A 26,337-nucleotide genomic window follows, 5' to 3' on the forward strand; every position below is an offset into this window, starting at 1 on the left:
ATGAACAGTGGCGTAGGGTGCTATTGAGTGATACCTCAGTGTTTCTACCACCTTAAGTAGTATCTGTGTCAAATTATAAATATTGTAATAAAGCAGAATTCCGTCGCTTCGCTCCGGAATCCCGCTAGTTCATCCCGAGGCATGGCCAAACTTGTAGAAAATAATAAAAAATACCACCATGGTTTTGATTGATAATGGCCAATAATAGTCTTAAATTTTCAATTAACTTAGCAGGAAAATACAGTACTAGATACCTTGGTCACTTCTTTCTTCTTTGGCAATAACAACACATCCCCAAATTTCTGCAGTTAGTTCTCTTGTTACGAAATCCAACTGGATCTACCGAAAGTTCCTACATAAACAAAATCAACTCCTTTGGAATCAAGAAAAAGTAACGTCTTGGGTCAATTCTCCCGTAGCAACAAATTGAAACCGAGCCCTGGCATGATCCTTCTTGAGTGTTTTGATTCCTGGCTTATGCACGAGGAACGCATTGTCCAGGATTTGGAACTCATAGTCAAGAACCCCGCGAAGCCCCCGGGAGCGCGAAGCGCGACCCCATGCACAACCCCGCGAAGCCCCCAGCAGTTACATTTCCCTCTATCAAACAAACCTCTGCAATAAGTACGGTAGGTACGTAGATTGGTTAACTCTTCGGCACTGGTGTTTATAAAGGCAGGTATCGTTTACAAACGCTACAGCCTGACATGATAGTGCTTTTCCCATCTCTCGCTCTCTCTCTCTCTCTCTCTCGCTCTCTCTCTCTCTCTCTCTCTCTCTCTCTCTCTCTCTCTCTCTCTCTCTCTCTCTCTCTCTCTCTCTCTCTCTCTCTCTATCATGTGAGCCTTTTCTTTTTTTCCCTGTTGTTGTTTAGGCTTTTAATTCAATTAGCTTTCAATATATTATTATTTACTCTCTCTATCTCTCTCTCTCTCTCTCTCTCTCTCTCTCTCTCTCGCTCGCTCGCTCGCCATGTCTTTTTCTATTGTTCGAAATTTGTGAAAGCGAAAAACCTTCTCCGTTCAACATATAATCTCTCTCTCCTTCTCTCTCTCTCTCTCACTCACTCTCTCTCATTCTCTATTTGTTTTGTTGGTGCGTGTTTTGACCTCCTAACTGTTTTCTATTTCCTCCTCCTCCTCCTCCTTTGCCTTCTTCTTCTTCTTCTCCTTCTTTTTCTTCTACTTCTCCTTCTTTATCGCCCTCTACTTCTCCGTCTTCCTTACCTTCTTCTTCTTCTACTCCTTTATCTTCTCCTCCTCCTTCTACATCTTCTTCTTCTTCTTCTCCTCTTCCTCCTTCTTTATCGTCCTTTTCTTCTTCTTCTCCTCCTCCAATATCTTCTACATTATTGTGCTGTTTTGTGTTGACCTCTTTGTGATTATCCTAGAACACTTCATTTGCCTTCCTTTTCAATAACCCATGAAAGCACGGTTTTGAAAAATCCGCATTTGAATCCGATAAAGCCATTTTCCAAGGTCCAAATCCTAATTGAAAAAAAAAAAGAAAAAAATCGTATGCTCTGCCTACAAAGGTTAACTATGAATAGTTAAGTACCTATGTACCTTTTCACAAGTTTCTATGGCAGGCTCTCTAAATGCATGTTCAAACGTGTGATCCCGATTAAAAGCAGCATTGGCCTATTGTTAGATACCGATATTTATTTACACCATTTTACCGATTTTTGTACTCCTTTCAAATCGTTAAAGGTTCCTTAAGTCCTCAAAGGTTCTTGAAATCCTTCAAAGGTTCATTCTCGTAACTTAATACTGATAATCTTTTCTGTTCAGATTTAGATTTAATGATTTTGGTTAAGGTTCGAATTTAAGAACTACTGTGTGGTGAGTGGATTTTCGCTCATGTAGATTTGTATACCTCTTGTAGATTTAGCTTTATAACAAGTAACACCCCTCTAAAGTGCGAATTGTAGGAGTGGTTAATCCTCTTGATGGTATAAAGATCTAAAGAAAAATCCCTTTTGGACACAAAATGGACAAAACAGAGCAATTGAAGCACCTAACATTAGGTATTAGGAGTTCAATAAACTGTGGACCACTAAGCAGCTCTCGAAAAACCAATGAACCTGAAAAATTATAAAAAATAATGTTCTCTGTAGGTACTAGGTAAATCTGCGAAGTTTGATATTGTATACTAGGTACAAATGGAATAGGTATTACAACAAATTGGTCTTATCGTCCCAAAATCGAAGAGAGAAGGAAGACAGGATAGGAAGATAGTTTTATTACTATACCTGATCCTAAACTAAAATGAATGTGGCACAAAAGGGGATCAAGAAGAGACCACCTTATCCCAGCAGGATAAAATCCGCCCCGGGCGGGAATCGAACCTGTGGCTTAGCGCTTACAAGACAGACGCTCTACCAACCGAGCAAACACGAAAAAAAAAAAAAAAAACCTACAGGGGTAAAGGACATCTACACCAATAATGTTGATATTCTTTTTTGTATGGCACATTGCATATCTTGTATTTCACGGCACTCATACATTTCATGACTTAAGGCCGCGGACGAAAATAGGTTCCAGCCTAGTTAGCTTAGTTGGTAGTGCGTCTGCCTTGCAAGCGCTAGGCCGTGGGTTCGATTCCCACCCGAGGCGGATTTTATCCTGATGGGATAATGTTCGTTCTCGGAACGGCTGGCTTTCTCCTATCCTGTCTTCCTTCTCTCTTCGATTTTCGGGACAATAAGACCATAGCAGTTACAGGTCCCTCTGTCAAACCTCTTAAAATAATAATAATAATAATAAAAATAGGTTAGCCAGAATAGATACTGGCTAATTAGCTTTGAGAGTAGCTAGCACGTCTACCTTGTAAGCGATAGGTCGCGGGTTCGATTTCCACCTGGGGCTGATTTTATCCCAAATCAAACAGATAAGGTTCATTTTTACGGAATGGCTTTCTTTCTCCTATCCTCTCTTCCTTCTCTCTTCGCTTTCGGTACGACAAGACCTTAGTAGTTACAGTTCCTTCTATCAAACCTCTTTTAAAAAATACCGCACGATACAACCCCTTGTCCATAGATGTTCACCCTGTGACCTGTGACGTACCTCTTGAAAAAAGAAGTTTTACAAAATTCAAGCGTTATATTTTGAGTTTGAGTCTTCCAAAATTCATGAGTGGTATTATTTTTTTGAAGGAACCCTGGAGTTGTAGCAAGGAAAGCTTGAGAGGAGAGCTCTTAAAGAATATAAAAAATTCCATCACAAGCAGATATATAGAGAAAAACATCTTGACTCTCTGGGGAAATTCAGTTTTTCCTTCTCCTCCCACCGTGTGTCAGCATCTCAGCAGCAAACAACTTTTTTATTTTTCCCTCCCAAAGTGTTCCTGGTGAGGCGAAATGGCGTATCTCTCCTATTGGGAGTTAGACGAAAGGAAACAGGGCGCTATTCTTCTCGAGACGAGACAAGATCCATTTCTCGTCTCGTCGTGCATCACTATTCAGTATTCACTAATGATGAAACAATAAAAGTCATATCTAATCGTAGATAGGTATAGGTAGGTGCAAAATCTTGAGTCACCCACTTTGTTCAGATATGTCCCCGAGGACTTGACTTGAAGGACCCATGATTTCAGCATTGTTGATGGCTCTCAAATGCTGCAGGTCCCAAAGCTTTCATCTGATTTCTTGAGTGGGTCTTCCCAAAGTCCCTTTACAAGATTAAATTGGAGTATTCAGTATTCACGTCTAAGTTCCAGGATGCTCAGTCCAATTTAATCGCGTGGTAAAATATTTGATCCTTCCCTGACTTTGATTACAGTCTGACCTGATGACCTGAATTTGTACTGGAAGTTGGGCTTTAAAGCTCCCAAGAGGTAGGTACATGGAGAGTAGAACATTTCGCCCTCGCAAGGACCACGGAGTAATGATTACAAACATAAGCAATAAATGTTCTTTTCCTTTTTCTCCTCACACTTATCCCTGTGGATCAGCCATTCTTAACCTATGGTCCGTGGACCACTAGTGGTCCGCGAGAGGTGAGTAAGGAAAAAGTCATCGTGTCTCTATTTTATATAACATACCCCTAAGAAAGAAAAAAAAAAAAAATCTTTCCTCTTTTCATACAACGTGATGCTCCTCCTAACTCCGCTCTTATCAACGATTGCATTTGTGACCTTGAAATTGAAGCAATGATACAGTACCTTGGCGTGTCTCATTTTCTATCTCTTTTCCTACAGGTAGATATAGGTCCTCTAATACATACCCATTGTCACATAGCGTGTACAATGTACAATTGATGTAGAAGTAGACGAAGGAGGAGGAGGAGAAGAAGAAGACGAAGAAGAAGAAGAACAAGAAGGAGAAGAAGAAGAAGAAGAAGAAGACGAAGATGACGAAAAAGAAGAAATAAGCGAAGGAGGAGGATGAAGTAGAAAAAGGAGGAGGAGGAGGCGATGAAGGAGGAGGAGAAGATGAAGACGAAGAAGAAGAAGAACAAGGAGAAAAATAAGAAGAAGAAGACGACGATGACGAAAAAGAAGAAATAAGCGAAGGAGGAGGATGAAGTAGGAAAAGGAGGAGGAGGAGGAGGAAGCGATGAAGGAGGAGGAGGAGGAGGAGAAGATGAAGAAAAAATACTAAAATACACTCACATCCTAATATCTGTTCTGCTGAAGCCATTTGTATATCCATTTGTTTATTTTATTCGAAACAGATTTGTATTTCCCCGTGTCGTTTCCTCCACATTTATTTTGTAGGTAAGTAGGGTAAGTGTACCATTTATTCGCCCACCTAAAAAACGTACCATTTATTGGCCCACCTGCCCACATTTATTTTTCTAATTAATAATAATAATAATAATAATAATAATAATAAGATAAAACTTCGTATTGCTGGGAAACCGTTCTTTTATACCTTAAGTCCTCGAGATCACAAGATCTAAACGATAACCAGTAACCAATTTAACCTTAAGAGTCAATAACGAGTACCCAGTAGAAATGAGTCATCTGTAAAGTTCCAGCCAATCGGAAATTCCCGGTAATTCCATCAGGAGTGTAAATATTCCTGGAATTCAAACCAGATTGACCGGAGAGTACCTGATGATTTTGAACCTGAAAGTCGCGTCGCTCGTAAACTGTCGATATGGACTGATGGAGCTTCACAAAGTTATTATTACTTATTCTTACTTTTTGTTTGCTCAGATTTTAGAGATTCTTCTAAAATTATACTTGCTTATTCTCACGATTTTTCTTGTTCTGAACTTCAACATCTTGGGTAATCCCCTAGAAATGACAAATTCTTGGGAAATTCATGTGGATTCTGATTTACAAATAACATTTTTTCCGCTCCTCAATTACCGACAAAATCTGCCAATGTATGTCTCATCTGATCTGAAGATAATCTATACTCAATTAGACAATTAGCGATGTATTCCTGCGATATAGGTAGGTACATCTACGTACATACGTAGTACGTACCTATATTTGTCTCTTTTACCTGACAAGGTAGGACGTAGGTATTTGTGGTAATTCCTCTTCTAATAAATATGTAGATCAGTTGCGCTTACTTGGGTGATGTTTCAACGTCATAGAGCAGAAAAAATGAGGACCAACGGATTTTTTTTTTTTTTTTCTTCTACGACTTCTAGATCCCGAGATAAATCGATTTAAAATATACCGGTAAATCGTGAACTTTGACGTCACGGCATACGCTCCCGTAGGCGATGACGTCACATCAAATGTCCCGAGCACCCCTCGCAGGCAACGCATTAATGTGTTTGTGCGCATACGTTTCTGCGCAGTTCTTTCTGCTCCTCCGCTAGCGCGCTTGGTTCCGGTTTTCCCGAATCTCTGATATAATCCCCACTTGTGTTATCTTTTACATTTGAAATAAAGTGACGTAGACGAAGGGTGTGACGTCATAGTTTAGCTGGCTGCCAACATCTGAATCCGAAACATGTATCCAATGGGCACAAAAAATATTTTCACTCTATTTGTTTATGCTTACTTCGGGGAAAATGAAAATTTATGTCAAGAAACTAACACAAATATATATTTATTTAGGAGGAGCGTTTTCACTCTCTATTTGATTTAGAATTAACAATAAATTATTTCGCTTTCAATATTCAATTACTTTTTTTTATGTTTTATTCAGAAACAATTAAAAAAACTTTCTAATGTTAATGTACACGCACTAATGTAGAAACTTGGATTGGAATTTCTAGTTCTAGGCTATGTAGAACGGGCCGTATTTGACTTGTAACGTCAAATTATTTGTTTTAAATTTTGAAGAATTTCCACTTCTTAAAATATGTTGTCAATCGAAAAACATCATGTGAACTAGTTTACTTCCTAAGAAATAATATTATGAAAATAATAATGGACAATATCAAGTTAAATTTAAACAAAACTCCACAGAAATCTCTCTTATTTACACAAATTTTTCGCACAAAACACACAAACAAAACGATATAGCGACTATTCAAAACGGGGAAAAGAAATTTGTTATTGAATTATCAAATTATTTGTTTAGATTTTTTTTAGAACTATTTTTTCTTTATATTTTTTTTCAATTTTATCAATTTAATTTTACATTATTTGTCTAGAAACTCACTGGTACCACGTAACCACGTCGCGAGACTTGATTCCACTAAACTAAAAAATCTAAAAACAACTCCGTATCGTCAACTCAGATTCTCCGTAGCATAAATCGTGTATTCGTGTTGCTTCTCCTATCGTTGTTTCTCTTTGGTCCCCCTTCGTTTCAAGGTCCTTCGGTGTTTCCTTGGGGGATTCCAAGTCGATGGCTATTTTTGTGTCTAGGATTAAAGATATCACCTAGATTTTTGTCTTCTTCTTGTATTGTCTTCAGGTCTTCACTGTCTGCATTTCTCATGAGTGTCCTTTTTGTCTTGTCTGCAATTCGGGACATGGTTTCTCAATTCCCATAGGTGTCCAATGTCTCTGGTATTATTTTATGGTATTGGCGACTGTGCGTAGTGTGCGTGGTGTCTGTTGGGTATGGAATAATAAGGTAATTCGGTGTGATCTATTTTGGGATTATATCAGTTCGTTGAGGGTGGACTTTGCCATTGTTTCCAAATTTAGTAACTGTACTATATGTATATATGTAGGTAGATTTAAGGAAGTATTACCTATGGATCGTTGTTCTAACTTGGTCTTCCTTTTTTCTAAGCATGGAGAAGAATAGAATTGAATATACCTTGTGTATCCTGCTAGAAAAGTATACCTTGTGTATCCTGCTAGGATACATGTACTTTTTTAACTATTGGTCAACTTGCTGGTTTTTATTTTGTATTTCTCAAAGCAATATTCTAAATCAAGCTTTACAATATTACAGGGAAGTATCAAACTTAAATGGATGACGTCATGCGACCACAATACTTAGAGAAGTTCAATCAAAAAAGATCATCCAAAGTCAAAAACAAATTAGTAATAACTTCTAGTTATAGCCTTATACCATCATCATCTACCTTGAAAGGTTATTAAACGCATAAAATAAACGAGACCTTGTTTAGACTGCTGCGGTAAAGGGACTTTTTAGTTCCATTCGAACAGGATAAACAAGGTACCTATATTCTGTTCTATTCCCAACTTGATCGTCTACTCCGGTCTTGTGAAAGTCTTCAAATTTGGTATTTGGTCAGATCGTTCAGTGTGTACGCGATATTTGAGCAAACTTCAGCTCCTTAACGAGTAAAGTTTGAGCAAATATGGCGTGCACGCAAAACGATCTGTCAAAAGACCAAGTTATGACCGGATCTGCAAAATGAAGTAAAACTCCCTTTGAGTTTAACTTTTGGGTGAAGCAATCTCATTGGTTGATTGAAAAAAAAAATCAAAAATTTCATCCAATCAGATTACTTCATCGAAGAGTTAAACTTAAAAGGAGTTTAAACTCACTTTGTGGATCTGTCCATTCGAAGACCAAGTTGGTAGATATTAGTAGCGTGTGTACACTGTACATGTGTAGTGTGTACCCAGCTTACTATAGAATCCAATATGTACCTAAGTAATATATAAAACAAAACTCTAGAATATATCAGAGTACTGTGGCTCAGTGGAGTCAGTGGTTTTATTTAGTGGATTCCAGAGTAGACTCAGTGGTTGCCAGAGCCAAGACGGATGTTACTAAATATTCAATCAACGTCAACTCAAGCCAAGAGCCTCTATGGAAATTTCAATGGTCAGTTTCCACATATGAACTTCATACTTGGAATGGTTGAATGGGATTTGTCTTGGGTTTGGAAATGTAGAACCTATCCGGTTGCAACATGGCGACAGTTTAGTTTGTTAAATATTATATATAGACAGTAGAGTAAAATGAATATCTAATGTAAGGATGTCTGGGTATACAAAATATACCTGATCATAAAATGAGCATTAATTACGGAGTGGTGTTTCCGCCCACTTTGATTATGATTGCTATGACCTTGTTGATTGTCAAAACCTAAATATTCAAGTTTAGCTAAAATTTTGACGATTTCAAGAGAATTCTACTGTGGAATTCCGCATGAACACCGATTTGATTACTCAAATGAAATACCTGTCAGGATAAATTCTATAAATAAGTCTTACTTTCTAGATAGCACAGCCTTTACGTACGCCATAAAGTATTCTCAGTTCAGGGGCAATGACCTTGCGTATCATGAGATTGGTTTTCCCTGCCAGCACAGCCCTGGCAGAGTTTTTGAGGAAGACCTCGATGATGACTCCTAAAATCTTCAATAAATAAAAATGAATTGGTAGGTACCTTGATGGTAGGAGTATAACGATATTTGTTGTTATTTTTTGGTTGATCAAATGTATTAAATCTATCAGTTGCCCAGGACATATAATGGTAAGAACGCTTTGTTTTGTAAAGCTGACGATTCAGCTTGAAATTCGAATATTCATTACGTTACAATTACAAACTTGATCCGGCCTTGCAGTTTTCCAGAGGCTCTTATAACAGTTATAACCAAAGTGCCCTAGCTCCAAATATTTTTATGTGGATAGGTACGGTCGTATTATTTCATGAAGTAACTTGATGGCACGAAAACTGCCCAGTCGATCTGTATTATTCATAAATTGTGGGGGCGTCACATCATTGCATCCTATCACTTGCTGCAATGTGGGTTTTGATTTAAGAGGATCACTGGTTACATTAATGTTAGCACTGACTAGGGCGTCACATCATTGCATCCTATCACTTGCTGCAATGTGGGTTTTGATTTAAGGGGATCACTGGTTACATTAATGTTAGCACTGACTAGATCATTATCCAAACTATTGTCAGACGTGGTGCTGACTTTCTGTACAAATCTATGATCTACAAACGAATGTACAGAATTTATCACAGTTGTTCCTTTGAGAGGATTGGTTTCTACCGACGATTGGGGGGCGTTCTGAGAACTGACTAGATCATTGGCAGAGGATGAGAACGGCCCCCCGCCTGCTATCTCCATATTCTCTTGAAACAGGTCATTATTTGTAGACCCACTGCTACCTGTCTGTGCTGCCATCTCAAGGTTCGCCAAACTTCTGCCTGACTTTTGCATTTCTCTGATGAACGAGAGAGTTCCATTTTGAGAGGCGACGTAGATTCCAAAGTAGAACAGCACTAGAAGATTGATTATAATACTGGACCGGAGCACCCAATTTCTTCTGGTGAACATTTTAGAGTTTGAGTTTAAACTTCTTTCGAAACAGTGACGTTTTGATTATGGTCTTGTGGATTTTCAGTAAGTTGGAATGCGAAGAATTCATATCTCACTGATTGATGAGGAAAAAATCACAAGATACAAACATCTTCTCAAGAGAATCTCGAAATTTTCGTAGAAGAATGAGTTCGCGGGTTTTTCGGTTACTTGCTTTGAACCATGGAAATCCCGTCAGTTGTTTCGTAAGTACTGTAAGTAGACCAAACTGCCTTGATAGTGTAATCAGTCGTTTTCAGTGAAAAATCAGTCTATGGTTTCCGGTTCCGGTTTTCCCGAATCGACCAAACTGCCTTGATAGTGTAATCAGTCGTTTTCAGTGAAAAATCAGTCTATGGTTTCCGGTTCCGGTTTTCCCGAATCACAACTGCGTAAAGTCTGACGTCACACATCTTTGAACTCTTTCATTAGAACGGAAAATAAAAGGGGGATTCCGAGTCGATGGCTATTTTTGTGTCTAGGATTAAAGATATCACCTAGATTTTTGTCTTCTTCTTGTATTGTCTTCACTGTCTGCATTTAGTTCTCATGAGTGTTCTTTTTGTCTTGTCTGCAATTCGGGACATGGTTTCTCAATTCTCATGGCTGTCCAATGTCTCTGGTATTTTTTTATGGTATTGGCGACTGTGCGTGGTGTCTGTTGGGTATGGAATAATAAGGTAATTCGGTGTGATCTATTTTGGGATTATATCAGTTCGTTGAGGGTGGACTTTGCCATTGTTTCCAAATTTAGTAACTGTACTATATGTATATAGGTAGATTTAAGGAAGTATTACCTGTGGATCGTTGTTCTAACTTGGTCTTCCTTTTTTCTAAGCATGGAGAAGAATAGAATTGAATATACCTTGTGTATCCTGCTAGAAAAGTATACCTTGTGTATCCTGCTAGGATACATGTACTTTTTTAACTATTGGTCAACTTGCTGGTTTTTATTTTGTATTTCTCAAAGCAATATTCTAAATCAAGCTTTACAATATTACAGGGAAGTATCAAACTTAAATGGATGACGTCATGCGACCACAATACTTAGAGAAGTTCAATCAAAAAAGATCATCCAAAGTCAAAAACAAATTAGTAATAACTTCTAGTTATAGCCTTATACCATCATCATCTACCTTGAAATATCCTTCGGGTCACTAAGGTTATGGATAATAAGGATGTAATCTTCAGAAGTATACAAGACCAAAGTATCCAAAACCAAAGTTCAAAACACCAAAAGAGTTCCTATAATTGCATTTCAAGTTCCTATAGAGCTTAAGTTTTGTTAAGGAGGTTCAAGATCCTATGGAGACGCCTTAAGGTTTATTAAGGAGGTGCAAGTTCCTATAGAGAAGCCTTAAGGATTATTAAGGAGTTCTTGAGTTTTTGAGGAAGACCTCGATGATGACTCCTAAAATCTTCAATAAATAAAAATGAATTGGTAGGTACCTTGATGGTAGGAGTATAACGATATTTGTTGTTATTTTTTGGTTGATCAAATGTATTAAATCTATCAGTTGCCCAGGACATATAATGGTAAGAACGCTTTGTTTTGTAAAGCTGACGATTCAGCTTGAAATTCGAATATTCATTACGTTACAATTACAAACTTGATCCGGCCTTGCAGTTTTCCAGAGGCTCTTATAACAGTTATAACCAAAGTGCCCTAGCTCCAAATATTTTTATGTGGATAGGTACGGTCGTATTATTTCATGAAGTAACTTGATGGCACGAAAACTGCCCAGTCGATCTGTATTATTCATAAATTGTGTCTCCATTCAAAATAGGAAAACCTGCCCTTTTTAGCTTACCATAATTTCATTATTAGTGGAGATGTCATATTCACTCGTATCGGATTTTATTCCTTTTTAAAGTGTAGGTAAAATAAGAAATTTGGAATCAAGTGATAGAGAAGTAACTACGAGGGGAATTAAGAATCATAATCCACGAATAGGTCGAGCTTTCGACTTTCAACCGTAACAGAATGACATTCTTCAGCCGCTCCCCCGCGCCCTCCCCCTTGCTCGGCCAAGGTGACGAGACAGACGTCGACGTAAGCGAAGCCTTGGACCCTCCCCCCAACGCCGCGTCCACAATGTACCCCAAGTGCGCCGCCTGTCAAGGCCTCATCCAGAATATCATTGTGCAAGCTCTGGACAAGACGTGGCACCCGGAACACTTCCGCTGTACGCACTGCAGGATTCCCATCGCGACGCAGAAGTTTCACGTGCACGCCGGAAGCCCCTACTGCGTCGAGGACTACGCGAGGTAATGGTAATAAGTTTACTTTTATTGGAGGAAATTAACATAAATCACAATTCATAAAGGGCCTCCACCCCAAGTCCACCCGGAAGACCAAGGATACCAAGGACTTTCGGCCAAAGATCGTCAGCCCCGTTGCGACAACACCAACAATTGATAAAGCAAAGTATCGAAAGTACAAGCTTTAAATGTAGGTACAATTAATAGATCTAGTTGTTATTTTGGTATTTTTGCTTGTCAATTGTTCTTTTTTTTAAATGATAACTAGGTATTTTTTATGATAAACCCAATGTGGCAAGGTACGGGTGGGGTTTATTATTTTTCTTTGTCTTTTCCCAGCTTGTTCCTCAACAAGTGTCAAGGCTGTCGGCTGCCCATCAAAGACGTGGTTGTGACGGCGCTCAATCAGACATGGCATCCAGACCATTTCGTCTGCATTTCCTGCGGGACCAAGCTCCTCTACAAAGGTTTCTACGAGCGCGAGGGTAACGCTTTCTGTACGGCGTGCTACGAGGGGAAATTCTGCCCCAAGTGTTTCGGCTGCGGGAAGCCCATTACAGAGACCGCCATCAAGGTGCACGATAGGAAATGGCATGAGGCCTGTTTCCGATGTGGCCGCTGTAGGAGGCCGATTAGCGGGCCGACGTTCCGGGTGTGTGAGGCGGATGTGGTGTGTGTGGAGTGTAGTGAGAAGGGGAGGGAAGAGGGGAAGAATGACACGTCCAGTTATTTTGAGGAGGATGAGGAGGAGGATTGATATTAACAATGAGGAAGAAGAGAAGAAGACGTAAAAGGGAGAAGGTATGAAGGAGGAGGAAGAGGAAGGTTGACTGGAGAAGGAATAAGAGGTGAAGTAAATGGAGGAATACTGAAATACAAGGCGACAAAATAGAAACATTTTTTTTTTTTCCTTTAAGGTGATTTAACATTACGGACAGCGGACAGTAGGTCGTTCGCGCCGAAAAATAGAAACTTTGGAGATATTGGTGAACTATATTGTGTGTAAGTACAGAAAAAGTAGGATTTCCTAGTGACGTAGTTCTGACTGATTTCCTAGTGACGTAGTTCCCAAAGACTTTTTTTTTTTAAGAGGTTTGACAGAGGGAACTTTAACTGCTATGGTCTTATCGTCCCGAAATCGAAGAGAGAAGGAAGACAGGATTGTCATGAACAGGTAAGTTTCGTTCTCGGAACGGCTGGCTTTCTCCCACCCTGTCTTCCTTCTCTCTTTGCTTTCGATAAAACTTCCGTTGTTAAAATTGAAAAAAAAAAAAAAAATATTGGGAAGGCCCCTTGGGCTACCTTCCTAATATTTATTTCAAAGTTCTTCTGAATCAGGAAACCAGGGGTCTGCCAAATCATGCCAAAATGAGAAATGCCAAGAGGGCCAACCTCTGAGGGTGTTTTCTTCTGGTGTGCATTCCAAGCCAGGTTGGCATTTGGCATGTGTGGAATCACGTACATTGTTGATTGATTTATAATATCCTCTAACTGCTTTATGACATGAATTTTATTACGATCACAATACCTACATAGGTATCCATCTATTTATACGTAAATACACCTACCTATATGAGTTAGATCCATCTATTTATAAACAATAGATCCTATCTTTATCAGAACATGAGTTCTTACTATAGTTTTAAGCGATGGATATTAAAACTTTGGCCACGAGTAAGATTTGTTAGGTACAAAAATGAATCTGTTTTAAACTGATTCAAGTACTTATTTGGCGGTGATGCTCAAAAATTTGACGATTTTATTATTCCGGAGCCTAATAGGTATTCGTTCTCGGAACGGCTGGCTTTCTTCTATCCTTTCTTTCCTCTCCCTTCGCTTTCAGGACGATAGGACCCCGTAATGGTTTTGGTCGTCGAATCACAAGTAGCGGAATTTTCATACTTAATTTAATTTATTTTTTTTTCAAGAGGTTTGACAGAGGGAACTGTAACTGATGCTATGGTCTTATCGTCCCGAAATCGAAGAGAGAAGGAAGACAGGATAGGAGAAAGCCAGCCGTTCCGAGAACGAACATTATCCCATCAGGATAAAATCCGCCCCGGGCGGGAATCGAACCCGCAGCCCAGCGCTTACAAGGCAGACGCACTACCAACTAAGCTAACTAACTTTTAAAAGTGCGATAATAAGTTGTAATAATATCCACTTAATAGTTGTGAGATAATGTTACGTATAGGTTTATTTTGCTATTTATTTCATCGGATGAATTGGATTCTGCTAGGTCGATATTACTACTGCTCCATTTAGAAAGTTGTATAGATTGTATAGAAGAGTTGTAAGGTGCTTGTATACCTAGGTAGTAATCTACCTACATACCTACCTACATGGCAAAGTACCTATTTTGATAGGTATATAATTGGTAGGTTCCTAATAATATCACTAGATTGTAGTAATTTTATGATGTACCTATTAATAACATGTAGGTAATTTATTAGATGTGTATAAATGATTATGGGAATATACTAATAGAGGAAGGTAGGTAGTAGGTAGGTATGTCTCAAATTCCAATAGATATACCTAATATCTTCTTATTTGGTACTCACGAAGGTAGGTAGGTATATTATCTCAAATTCCAATAATATCTAGGTACCAAATAACATATTAACAAGTAAATATAATTGATAAATAGGCAGGTAAACACAGCAATTATCTTTAGTGGCAACCTCTTTGGTGGCTATTACCATTAATATCTTTTTTATATCTATACTTATAATTTTCTCCATCCTTTTCAATGTTAAACCTATGTATGTACTTATTATGTTTGACGTAAATAAATTAGGCTTGTTTAAACTGTTGGCATGATGGGACTTTTTAGTCTTAGCCGACAGTATAAATAAGGTACCTATATTAAAAAAAAAGAAAAAAAAATTATCATATCAGATTCTTGTAGGGCATGTGAGTTGGTGTTTAGGTGAGGTATTTTATACTAATAGCCACTAGAAACATCGTAAAATCACGAATAGGCTTGAGGAAAATGGAAAATCTAAAAAAAAAAAAAATAAATCTAAAATATATACAGCCCCTTGTGTAACTGACTGACTGACTGACTGACTCACGTATACAAATTCTAACCCACTTCTAGATGAGCTAAAGGCAGACGCACTACCAACTAAGCTAACTAGGCTGGCTGTCTTCGATCTTCGATTTCTTTTGCTCGTGAGTGTAGGTATAATAAATTATAGGAGTAAGTATTATCCAGTTGGAAATGACATAAATAATTATGATAGATACATTTTAATAATGTTAATATTGAAATGGTTTGTTTTTTTTTATTTTTCGTTTATTTTTCAATCAACATTTTATTTATACAGGGTGGACACAATGCAAAGTCCTTGTGGGGGCCCCAGTTGATTAATGTCTGAAATCTTGCTCGGAACGGCTGACTTTCTCCTATCCTCTCTTCCTTATCTCTTCGATTTCGGGACGAGAAGACTTTAGCAGTTACAGTTTTCTGATCAAATTTCTTCTATCAAATTTCTTAAAAAAAAAAAATGTCTGAAAATTACAACGAATATAAATATGTAATACTTACCTACCTATTTGGTAAGGAGTAAAAACACTTGACGTTTTTATAATTTTTTTGCCTAGCCTAAGCTAACTTGAAAAGTAGGTAGCGTGTCACGTGTCTGCCTTGTAAGCACTAGGTCGGGGGCTCGATTTCCGCTCGGGGGAAAATTTAACCGAAACAGATAAGGTTCGTTCTCGGAACGGATAAGGTTCGTTCTCGGAATTTCGTGACGATGATACCTCCGTTTGTTTCAGTTCCCTCTATCAAAATATTCCAAATAAACTTCTTCTTTTACTTAGTCTTTTCCCATTCAAGTGGGGTCTACATTTCGTGTTAGTGTTTTCCAAGCTGCCCCGTTCTGGGCGAGGCTGCAATCTAAGTTTTTCTAAAAAAAAAAGGTGATAATAATAAAAATAAACAATGGCCGCTCAAGTGACTCGGTATTATCGGAAAATACACTATAAATAGCTTGCTCATTATCTTTCATTTAAAAAATAATTACCCTCCAAATACATTTTGTGATGTCAGCTTTGTAAAAAAAAAAAAAAAAAAAAAAAAAAAAAAAAAAAAAAACATTTTTTAAGCTTCTGTTTTTTTTTACAAAAGAGATCGCCTGGTAGGGGGCCAATTAATTTGATGAACATTTTATTTTTCGTCAAAAGGAGAATACATATTAGCCACTCCCTGATTTTTTTAATATACTAAATGCATCTCTTTATTAAAAGTAAGTATGTACCTATATGTATCTACCTACTCTTATTTACTTACTAGCTCTTGTTGTTATTTGAACCATGGACCGTCAATCCGTAAATGACACAAAGAGAGATTAATGCCAAAGGCATTCTCTTCCACCTAAGGCCATGCACTCACCATAGACAGGTACGCCTGATCAGGTCTACCTGATACCTGATGAGCACATGCACACACTATCAGGTAGACCTGTCAGGCTGGAAAGGTCCGCTTGTCAGGTCTACCTAACCCCCACAGCTTTATCCAAATCCCGCACTTAGTTGCACAGACCCCAAAATTCATCGAATAACTCGGTTGTGAAGACTCGGTAATTTTGTGGAGCTCAGCTACCCGCCTCCTCACGTCACCAATCCGAACACCTTCCAAGCGCAACGTTGCTTAGCATCAGTGATCCTCCAGGAACTGGTACATTCAACGTGATGCTATATCGCTTCTGGCAAAATGCTAATAATAATGAAATTATAAAAAATAGGTAGGTAATAAAATTAATAAACCTCCAAGAAAAAATGGTTTGCCAGCCTAGTTAGAGAGGGAGGAAAGAGAGAGAGAGCATTCACATTCTTCCTCTTTTCTTGCTTTTCGTGCTTTTATCCAAATTCTCTTTCACACATACTTATTCTCCTCTCTCCTAAATTTCCTGACGACTTGGACTCGAACCACCAACCTCTATATCCGAAGTTCACCTAACTACTACATCAGTGGTATTGTTTGCCTACCCAATACTATTATTATCCATTATTTATGATTATTGAAAGTTGTCTAAATTTCTCGTGATTATTCGTCGTTACAATATTTCTTTTTAATAACAAGTAACATTATTTTTTACATAGGTAGGTAATAGACAACAATAAAATGTACCTACAATAGGATATTTTTTATTTCTAAGTATACCTATGCGTTGTGTAGGTATTTAAGATAATAAAAATGGAAGTATTTTAGAAAATCAGACAAGCATACCTACCATTTTTTCTTCATTTTCTCCTTGCTTTTCTATATCTGAACCGAACTGTAACTTAACTTTTGGTGTGCGTGGACCTTTAAGGCATATTTCCTTTAATTTATTGTCTTAGAGCCGAACGCCAGCACTTCTTTTTTTCTCACACACAACACTTCTCTCACAACACTTCCTTGTACACTACATTCTTTGTTCGGCTCTCGGGTTGTAAGATGACCAGACTTTTGGATGAACTCACCCGAGAACAGGCTACGTATAGTTGGCCGTGGGAGAAACAGTCATTCCTCAGATCCACTCCGGTCACTTTCAGGGACTGACCTTGTGCCTTATTTATTGTCATTGCAAAGCAGACCTTGACAGGGAACTGCAATCGCTTGAACTGAAAGTGGTAATCGGAGGGAATCATCGGAATCCGAGGGATGAAAACTGTTTCTCCTGTACCACATCCTGTAAAGATAGTTGCCTCGATAACATTTCTATGGAGAGCTTTCACTTGTAGCCTGGTGCCATTACATAGTCTCGGAGGAATTAAATTGCGCAAGAGCATTATTGGAGCTCCAACTTTCAAGTATAGATTGTGGGGTGGAATACCAGACGGATTTAAAGTGTGGAGAAATTCTACCGGGTAGTGCACTGCTTCCTCCAAATCCACCACCGCGTCCACAGACTGGTACTTCACTATCTCACCTGAAAGTTGATTCAATAGGGAATTGTTGATGTCTGCAGCAGTGTCATTCTTTGGGGTAAGAATAGCTAATAAATGCAAATCGGTCACATTAAATTTTATCGATTTTAATTCCTAAATATATCTATATATACAAATACCTACCTAGAGACCGATTATGTATTAATTATTTATCAAACCCAGCTCTGTGACAGTATACAATAGGAAAGGATGGGAACTAAAAGATAAATGGACAGCATTGAGCAGAAAAGAACCATCCATAACGGGGCCTTGCCTTATGGATGGTTCTTTTCTGCTTAATCCTGATTGCTGTCTAAATAGATTGTACTGTGTACGTAATACCGGTAGGACTGTGGGTAGGTATAACTTGAGGAATGGAGCAGTTGCAAATGGGTAAAAAATATTAATAAATGGTTGATTCCTACGTAAAAAGTAGTGAAAAATCCAAATCTGATGTCAAAACTCCGAAAAAGTAACTTTAAAAGGTCGAAATTTCGAATTTTAATTGCCGTTCTAATGAGAAAGTTCAAAGAGTTGTTACGTCAGATTTCACGTCAAAATGCGCAGAAACGCTTGCGCACAAACAAACAGAGCGGCGGGAGTAATAAATTATGGCGTCATCGCCTATGGGAGCGTATGCTGTGACGTCAAAGTTCACGATTTACCGGTATTTTTTAAATCGATTTATCTCGGGCTCTAGAAGTTGTAGAAGAAAAAGAAAAATTCCGTTGATCCTCATTTTTCCTGCTCTACGACTTTGCAATATCACCCAAGTAAGCGCAACTGATCTATTACCTAGTTCCTATTAACTACACTTGTGTAGGTTCCTAATAGGTGACACTAAAAGGTGACACAAACGACAGCTTGATTTCCAAATTCAGAATATGAATCAAAATAAAATTGATAAAAATTATCTAATAATTCAATGAAAAAAAACGACAGCTTGATTTCCAAATTCAGAATATATGAATCAAAATAAAATTGATAAATTATCTAATAATTCAATGAAAAATTTACTGTAGGTACCAAATGACTCTATTTGAGCTATTATAATAAAAAATTGTTCATTTGGCAATCAGCCAAGCAGTTACATACCGGAAACATCACTCACTTTACAGAGTGTAAGCGGTATAACTAATAGATAATAGTAATAATAGATGTAATACTAGGCTTGCCAAACGTCCCGAATTGGCTGGGACAGTCCCGAATTTCAGGGGGTGTCCCGGCGTCCCGTTCAGTTTTTCATTTTGGGGCCTATATATATCCTCTGTCCATTATCCTTACCTACTCCAAGCAACCTCCGTGGATGAGTGGGTACCACAATAAGCTTGCATACCAAGTGAGTTGTAGGTATTTTCCTTTCGGAATTTCCTCTTTTCTGTAGCTCATTTCCCCTACTTACTTTCCATGTCCAGCTCGTTCGTCAAATCTTGTCCATCCAGAAAAGAGCGGTCTGAATGGCCGTGTCATTATAGCTCCCTCTTTTGGCTTAATAAGACAACTTGGCTACTAACCCATGGGAAATCCAAGATAGCGCGCCATCAGAATCGTTTCCGTTTCCAAAAGGAAAATACAACTTGGGTATCACATGATCTTGGCAGTAAAATGGAGCAGTTGCAAATGGGTAAAAATTATAAATAAATGGTCGATTCTTATGTAAAAAGTTGGGAAAAATCTGAGGTCAAAACTTCGAAAAAATAACAAACTGTAGAAGGTCGAAAATTCAATTTTTATTTTCCGTCAGAGTCCTGAACTCTGACGTCAAACTTCAGGAGATGCGCAGAAACGTTGCGCACAAACATGAACTGCGCAGAAATGCATGCACACAAACAGATTAATGTGTTGCCTGCGAGGGAGCTTTGCTCGTAACATTTGATGTGACGTCATCGCGTACGGGAGGGTATGACGTGACGTCAAAGTTCACTATTTACCGGTATTTTTTAAATCGATTTATCTCGGTATCTAGAAGTCGTAGAAGAAAAAGAAAAATTCCGTTGGTCCTCATTTTTCCTCTGTATATAAAGATGTGTAGATATAGGACTATAGGTAATATGATGTGAGTATTGTTTCAGGGTTTTGTACTAGCAAGTTGGGTTTCTGTGTTGTAGATGTGACTTTTTTACATTATATGTGAATAAGACAATAGACATATATCTGGGGTGAAGACTGAAGAGACTTTTCAACTTTATTTGGTTGTCAGCATGCAAGCTTAGTTGGCTGGGAAGGTCTAGGCTTTTTCCTACCCTGTCCTCGTTCTCTCTAAAGGTTTGAGCTAGTTTGGTGGAAAACTTATGTGCTTGGAATAGCCTAAATAGGCGAGTCTGAGTAGCGGCCGAACTGTACCTTACTCGACATTCCATTATCGCCATGGTTCAGGTTTTTCAGGGTTCCATCAAGTTCAGGTATAGATCCTCATTTATGAAGAAAAATAATTCAAGAAAATGCCTCGTTTATGAAGAAAAGAAAAATAGTTACCATACGAGCTGTTACGAGTTACGAGCATTGGTTAGATATTCATAACCCCTGCCAATTAATCCTTCCTTTTACATCCCGTACCTAATTCTTCCTTTAGCAACATTTAAAACCTCTTTTCTCTCCAGCAAAGAAAGTTGTAAAACCCAAGCTCTTAGTCTTCATATACTCTAGCATGTAGGGCAAAATTTCCGCCGTGTACCTACTCCTTAATATTAAGAAAATGTTTAATAGAGATTGCAGCTTAATCTTTATCTTTCCGTGTCCTCTTCTTTCTCATCAAATCTTTCTTCCCCAGAAGTTTGAGACGTAAATTGCCCTCTCATTTGCCGCAAGGAGATCTGCGTGAGTGCATATCGTCTCCGTTTGGCCGCATACCAGGACATGTTCCTCTTCGTACCCCCATAGCTTTTTGTTATATTTGCAGCAGGAGACTCCGGACCGAAGGCGATTTAGGGCCTTCCAGGTTAGGAATGTTTTCTCTCGGGAAATCAAAACCTTTTCCTCCTCTATTGTATCCCCTCAACTTGGCAACAAGGGAGAACTGTGGAAATGAAACTGTGAAAAATGAGCGTAGATATAGGATTATAGGTCAAATAGGAACTAGGAAAATGATTGTACATAAATAATAGGAACTGTGAAAATGATGGTACATAATTAGATGTAGAAACTGTAAAAACGGTGGTACAGTGAAAATGAAACCATGCATTTGCATGGGTACTTTGGTAGTACCTACATGATGAAATAATGCTTAATTTGTTACATCCACCAATTTGCACTAAGAATGGAAATAATTAAAATGGTAAATGTAACACATCCACCAATTTGCAGTTTAATCTCAATAGGAACTAGGAAAATGATTGTACATAAATAATAGGAACTGTGAAAATGATGGTACATAATTAGATGTAGAAACTGTAAAAATGGTGGTACAGTGAAAATGAAACCATGCATTTGCATGGGTACTTTGATAGTACCTACATGATGAAATAATGGTTAATTTGTTACATCCACCAATTTGCACTAAGAATGGAAATAATTAAAATGGTAAATGTAACACATCCACCAATTTGCAGTTTAATCTCTAATAAAGCTCTCTAACTTGAAGAAAGGTCTGAAACAAACCAGGTATAATTAGACATCTAGGTAGTAGGCATAAAATAAGAGAGGCATTTCCGCAAAAGAAAAAGAATGGAAAATCCAAAACAATGCATCCACATGTGTGCATGGTATTAGAACAAATCGTGCTTCAAGTATGTACGAAACCAAGAATGTACATACTTATGTAGTAAGTACATAATATATAGGTATGTAGTAAATACATAGGTATAAATACTATTCTTATGTACACGTGTTCGAACTTACTTGACCACATTTGTACATAAAAGGTTTTTGTATATAAAGATGTGTAGATATAGGACTATAGGTAATATGATGTGAGTATTGTTTCAGGGTTTTGTACTAGCAAGTTGGGTTTCTGTGAAGATGTGTAAGGACTATAGGTAATATGATGTGAGTATTGTTTCAGGGTTTTGTACTAGCAAGTTGGGTTTCTGTGTTGTAGATGTGACTTTTTTACATTATATGTGAATAAGACAATAGACATATCTGGGGTGAAGACTGAAGAGACTTTTCAACTTTATTTGGTTGTCAGCATGCAAGCTTACACTCGTATTTATGAACAAGAGTGATCGTTCTTAGATCAGTTTCTTCTCTTATTCCTTCTTTTTTTCCCTTTCTTCTTCATTCCCTCGCCCTCATCTTCCTCCTTCTCTTTTTTTTCTATTCCTCCTCCTTCCCCTACTCCTTCTGCTTCTAATTCATCTTCCTCTCCCTTTTATCTTCAAACTTTTTGGACTCGAAGTTGTTTTATCGTTTTTCAGACACCAATAAAAGCTTATCGTCACATCAGATACATATGTCGGAACTTAGAAAATGTACATATGTAGGTATACCTAATAAGTACGTAACACTTTGACTGCCAAGGCCCTTTAAGGACCCTCTTCCTATACCTACACCACCTATAGGGAACAGGGAACTCCTTGACTATTTTATTAGGTAAGCAAAAACCAAGCATACCCTAATCATCCTCAGACTTCGAGCTTTCAGACCCTAATTATCCATCACAGTGTGACAGAGTTTCGAAGTAATATCTAGTGTCACACTGAAGCGAGAAAAACCCCCCAAAACAAATTAAAACAACTAAGGATAAAATCACATTTTTCCTTGAAAAAAAAAGAGGAAAATTTCATCTCAATCGGCACGTGTGGACGATTAAGATTCCTCAGAAAATCCCATGGTGGATTTTGTCATGAACAAGAGTTGTCTTTTATAGGAAAGTAACCCAACTACGCCGATGACGGTCCTAGGCCAGTATGAAAAAGGAGGAAGGTTGAGCGTAGGGTTAACTCACGTAAAAAGCCATCTTCGAAGGCAAACCTGTTGAGGAAGCTCAAGCCCTGCCTCGGAACCGGACTGGTTCATATTGAACTGGACGCCCTGGAAACGTAATATGGATTTTCTTACATGGACAGATGCAGCACAGGACAGACAGAGAGGCAGTTTCGAGCAGACCCATGGTCGTCTGTTAGGCCCTGGTCACAGATAAGTAAGTAACCCTTATGAGCGTTAGTGTCTCTTACCTCGGTAGGTAAGGGTATTGGGTATTCTACATATAATTATTATAACATCACGTCTTGATCTACGAAAACGCGACAAACAGTCTGATATTGACCTTCGTACTTCGTAGTTTAAGAATTCAAGCTTTTTTTTACATAGGTACCGTACCTATGTTTAGTTATACTGATTCTTTTTGGGGTATAGCTAGGATCTATCTACCTAGGTATTTTAACATAACTGGATTCTACCGCAGAGGTTTGTAGGCTTACGGCTATGGCTAAAAAAGACCCCATTTTTTCTACAAATGGAGACAATGAAGGAAGAGAAATGGAAGATGGGGAAAGAGGGAAAAGAGAGCAGAAAGAGTAAAAAGGAGGAAAAGAAACTGTAGTCCTACATATGCTTGAAAGTTGAACCTTGACTTTATCTATGTACAGGTACAGGGAAACAGAGAGAAGAGATATAATACATATGTAGTCCTTGTAAGATAGGACTGAAAAGTCCCTTTATCCCTTTTCTTCTTCTCCTATTCCTTCTGCTCCTCCTATTCTTCCTCTTACTTCTTTTTTCCCCTTTCTTCTTCATTCCCTTGCCCTCATCTTCCTCCTTCTCTTTTTTTCTATTCTTCCTCCTTCCCCTACTCCTTCTGCTTCTAATTCATCTTCCTCTCCCTTTTATCCTCAAACTTTTTGGACTCGAAGTTGTTTTATCGTTTTTCAGACACCAATAAAAGCTTATCGTCACATCAGATACATATGTCGGAACTTGGAAAATGTACATAATGTACATATATAAGTATACCTAATAAGTACGTAACACTTTGACTGCCAAGGCCCTTTCAAGACCCTTTTCCTATACCTATAGGGAACAGGGAACTCTTTGACTATCCTATTAGGTAAGCAAAAACCAAGCATACCCTAATCATCCTCAGACTTCGAGCTTTCAGACCCTAATTATCCATGACAGTGTGACAGAGTTTCGAAGTAATATCTAGTGTCACACAATATGTGTGACGCTGTGACGTGTAGACTGAGTCTGCGACACTTAACTTATCCATCACAGTGTGACAGAGTTTCGAAGTAATATCTAGTGTCACACAATATGTGTGACGCTGTGACGTGTAGACTGAGAGGTAGTTAGATATTCATCAAATTCATAATCCCTGCCTTAATCCTTCCTCTTACATCCCGTACCTAATTCTTCCTTTAGCAATATTTAAAACCTCTTTTCTCTCCAGCAAAGAAAGTTGTAAAACCCAAGCTCCTACTCTTCATATACTCTAGCATGTAGGGATTGTAGGGCAAAATTTCCGCCGTGTACTCCTTAATATTAACAAAATGTTTAATAGAGATTGCAGCTTAATCTTTATCTTTCCGTGTCCTCTTCTTTCTCGTCAAATCTTTCTTCCCCAGAAGTTTGAGACGTGAATTGCCCTCTCATATGCCGCAAGGAGATCTGCGTGAGTGTATGTCGTCTCCATTTGGCCGCATACCAGGAGGTGTTCATGTGTCTGCTCACTGCCGCATCCGCAGGTTGCATCCTCTTCGTACCCCCATAGCTTTTTGTTATATTTGCAGCAGGAGACTCATCGTAACCTTTGACCTTCGGCGTATATCGAATATCAGCAATTTTTGAACAGTCGTAAAATAAAACAAGGGAAAAAAGTCTAACACAACAACAAGAGAGATAGAAATAATAAAAGTGACATAAACATCACATGTTATCTCGAAAGTTGGAAAGAGATGGTTGATAAAGTATTCTATAACAGTAGGAACTAGGAACCTTTAAGCAGAAGTATCTAATCCATATTGTTGAGTTCAGGGTCTACAAAACTCATTATTGGTTGATTGGGGTGAGCCTATAACCTTTTCGAAAGCCAAGCCAGACATTCACAGGGCTTAATCCGGCCCTATTCCTCCGGGTATGGTCTGCTCTTAGGGTCCAGAAGAAGACTTTTTTTGCGATGAGGGGCAAACTGTTGCACTAAAAAAATACCTATTTACAAGTTAGAATAAAAGGATAATTCCTTATTTTCTAAGCCTTCCGGGGGCCTTTTCCCGTTTGGAGTCAGCCCTGGGGACCGATTAAATTCCTCCGGGTACGGTCTGCTCTTAGGGTCCAGAAGAAGACTTTTTTTTTGCGATGAGGGGCAAACTGTTGCACTAAAAAAATACCTATTTACAAGTTATTAGAATAAAAGGATAATTCCTTATTTTCTAAGCCTTCCGGGGGCCTTTTCCCGTTTGGAGTCAGCCCTGGGGACCGATTAAACTATGAACGACCCTGGGCTTTCAAAGGCCCTGAAAATACATCCACACACAAAAAGTAATTCTCTCTCCTACTCTCCCCAACAGAGTCCCATCCTGTGGGGATAATTTCCATGTCGGGTTTAATGATGCAAACTGCACCGTTTCCGACTCTATTTGCTTTTGTCACGCAGAGCCTTTTGTCCATCTTGTGTTTTGTAGCCAGGGCCGTCCCCCGAGGGGGCCAACCGGTACCATTTTCCCCTGGCCCGGGCTACTCGAGGCTATTTCATACACAAAAAGCCCACTCCGAGGCTTAGGCCAGCCACTCACTATCGGGTAGATCTGTCAAGCGGACCTTTTCAGCCGTACCTGTCAGGTCTACCTGATAGTGTGATTGATCAGGCCTTGGGAGTAGGGGCAAAAGGCCCTAGAAGCTGGGTTAAACTTATAGCTTATATGAATCTACTCAAGGGGGGACCCAGCCCATAGTTTTTGTTTGTTTGTTTGAAGGGGCCAATTAATTGGTGGAGTTACCATTGTAGGAGTTGTTAGTTGTTGGACTGAGGCCGGTTAAGTTGTGGACTGCCCTGTTTTTACTCCCTGTATACGGGCCCAGAAGTGCTGTATAGTACATTTTTATATTGCTGTATCCTGTCTGTTTTGTAGGTCTCTGCGTGTAATGTAGGCACTCTGTCTAATGTAAAATGTAGGCATGGAATGGAATTTCATTCTCATTTATTTGACAATATTGTAGTCAAAAGGGGATACAGTATAAACTAGAAATGCCAAAGGAGCTCTGCGCCAAAACTCGAATTATTTCAGGAGTACGAAAAAAGTTCCCATTTTGGATCTGGGTGTACCTACACGTAGCCCCATTTCCGAAGGTAAAATAAGGATAAAACAACCTTCCAAGGAGTCTTTCCAGACTGCACGACTTCCGTTTTGAAAGTGAAGCCGGTTAAGTTGTGGACAGCCCTGTTTTTACTCCCTGTATACGGGCCCAGAAGTGCAGTATAGTACAATTTTTATATTGCTGTATGCTGTCTGTTTTGTAGGTCTCTGCGTGTAATGTAGGCACTCTGTCTAATGTAAAATGTAGGCATGGAATGGAATTTCATTCTCATTTATTTGAGAATATTGTAGTCAAAAGGGGATACAGTATA

General features: G+C 38.6%; 2 protein-coding genes across 2 annotated transcripts; one reads left to right on the forward strand and one right to left on the reverse strand.

Moving 5' to 3' along the window:
• The first annotated feature begins 11,396 nt into the window (after nt 1–11,396).
• On the forward strand, nt 11,397–12,813 carry LOC103513161 (leupaxin-like). Its single transcript, XM_008477970.2, has 2 exons — nt 11,397–11,924; nt 12,258–12,813. The coding sequence occupies exons 1-2, from the start codon at nt 11,641–11,643 to the stop codon at nt 12,673–12,675; spliced, it is 702 nt and encodes a 233-aa protein (XP_008476192.1). The 5' UTR covers nt 11,397–11,640; the 3' UTR covers nt 12,676–12,813.
• Nucleotides 12,814–17,302: 4,489 nt separating this feature from the next.
• Nucleotides 17,303–22,884, reverse strand: LOC113469035 (ATP-dependent DNA helicase PIF6-like). The gene is made up of 2 exons (XM_026826437.1): nt 22,833–22,884; nt 17,303–17,902 (listed from the first exon to the last, which is right to left on the reverse strand). Exons 1-2 carry the CDS (start codon nt 22,882–22,884, stop codon nt 17,310–17,312), a joined length of 645 nt encoding a protein of 214 aa, XP_026682238.1. The 3' UTR covers nt 17,303–17,309.
• Between the last annotated feature and the right edge of the window lie 3,453 nt (nt 22,885–26,337).

The sequence above is a fragment of the Diaphorina citri genome, unplaced genomic scaffold, assembly GCF_000475195.1.
Source record: "Diaphorina citri unplaced genomic scaffold, Diaci psyllid genome assembly version 1.1 scaffold932, whole genome shotgun sequence".
In the NCBI taxonomy this organism is placed as follows: domain Eukaryota; kingdom Metazoa; phylum Arthropoda; class Insecta; order Hemiptera; family Psyllidae; genus Diaphorina; species Diaphorina citri.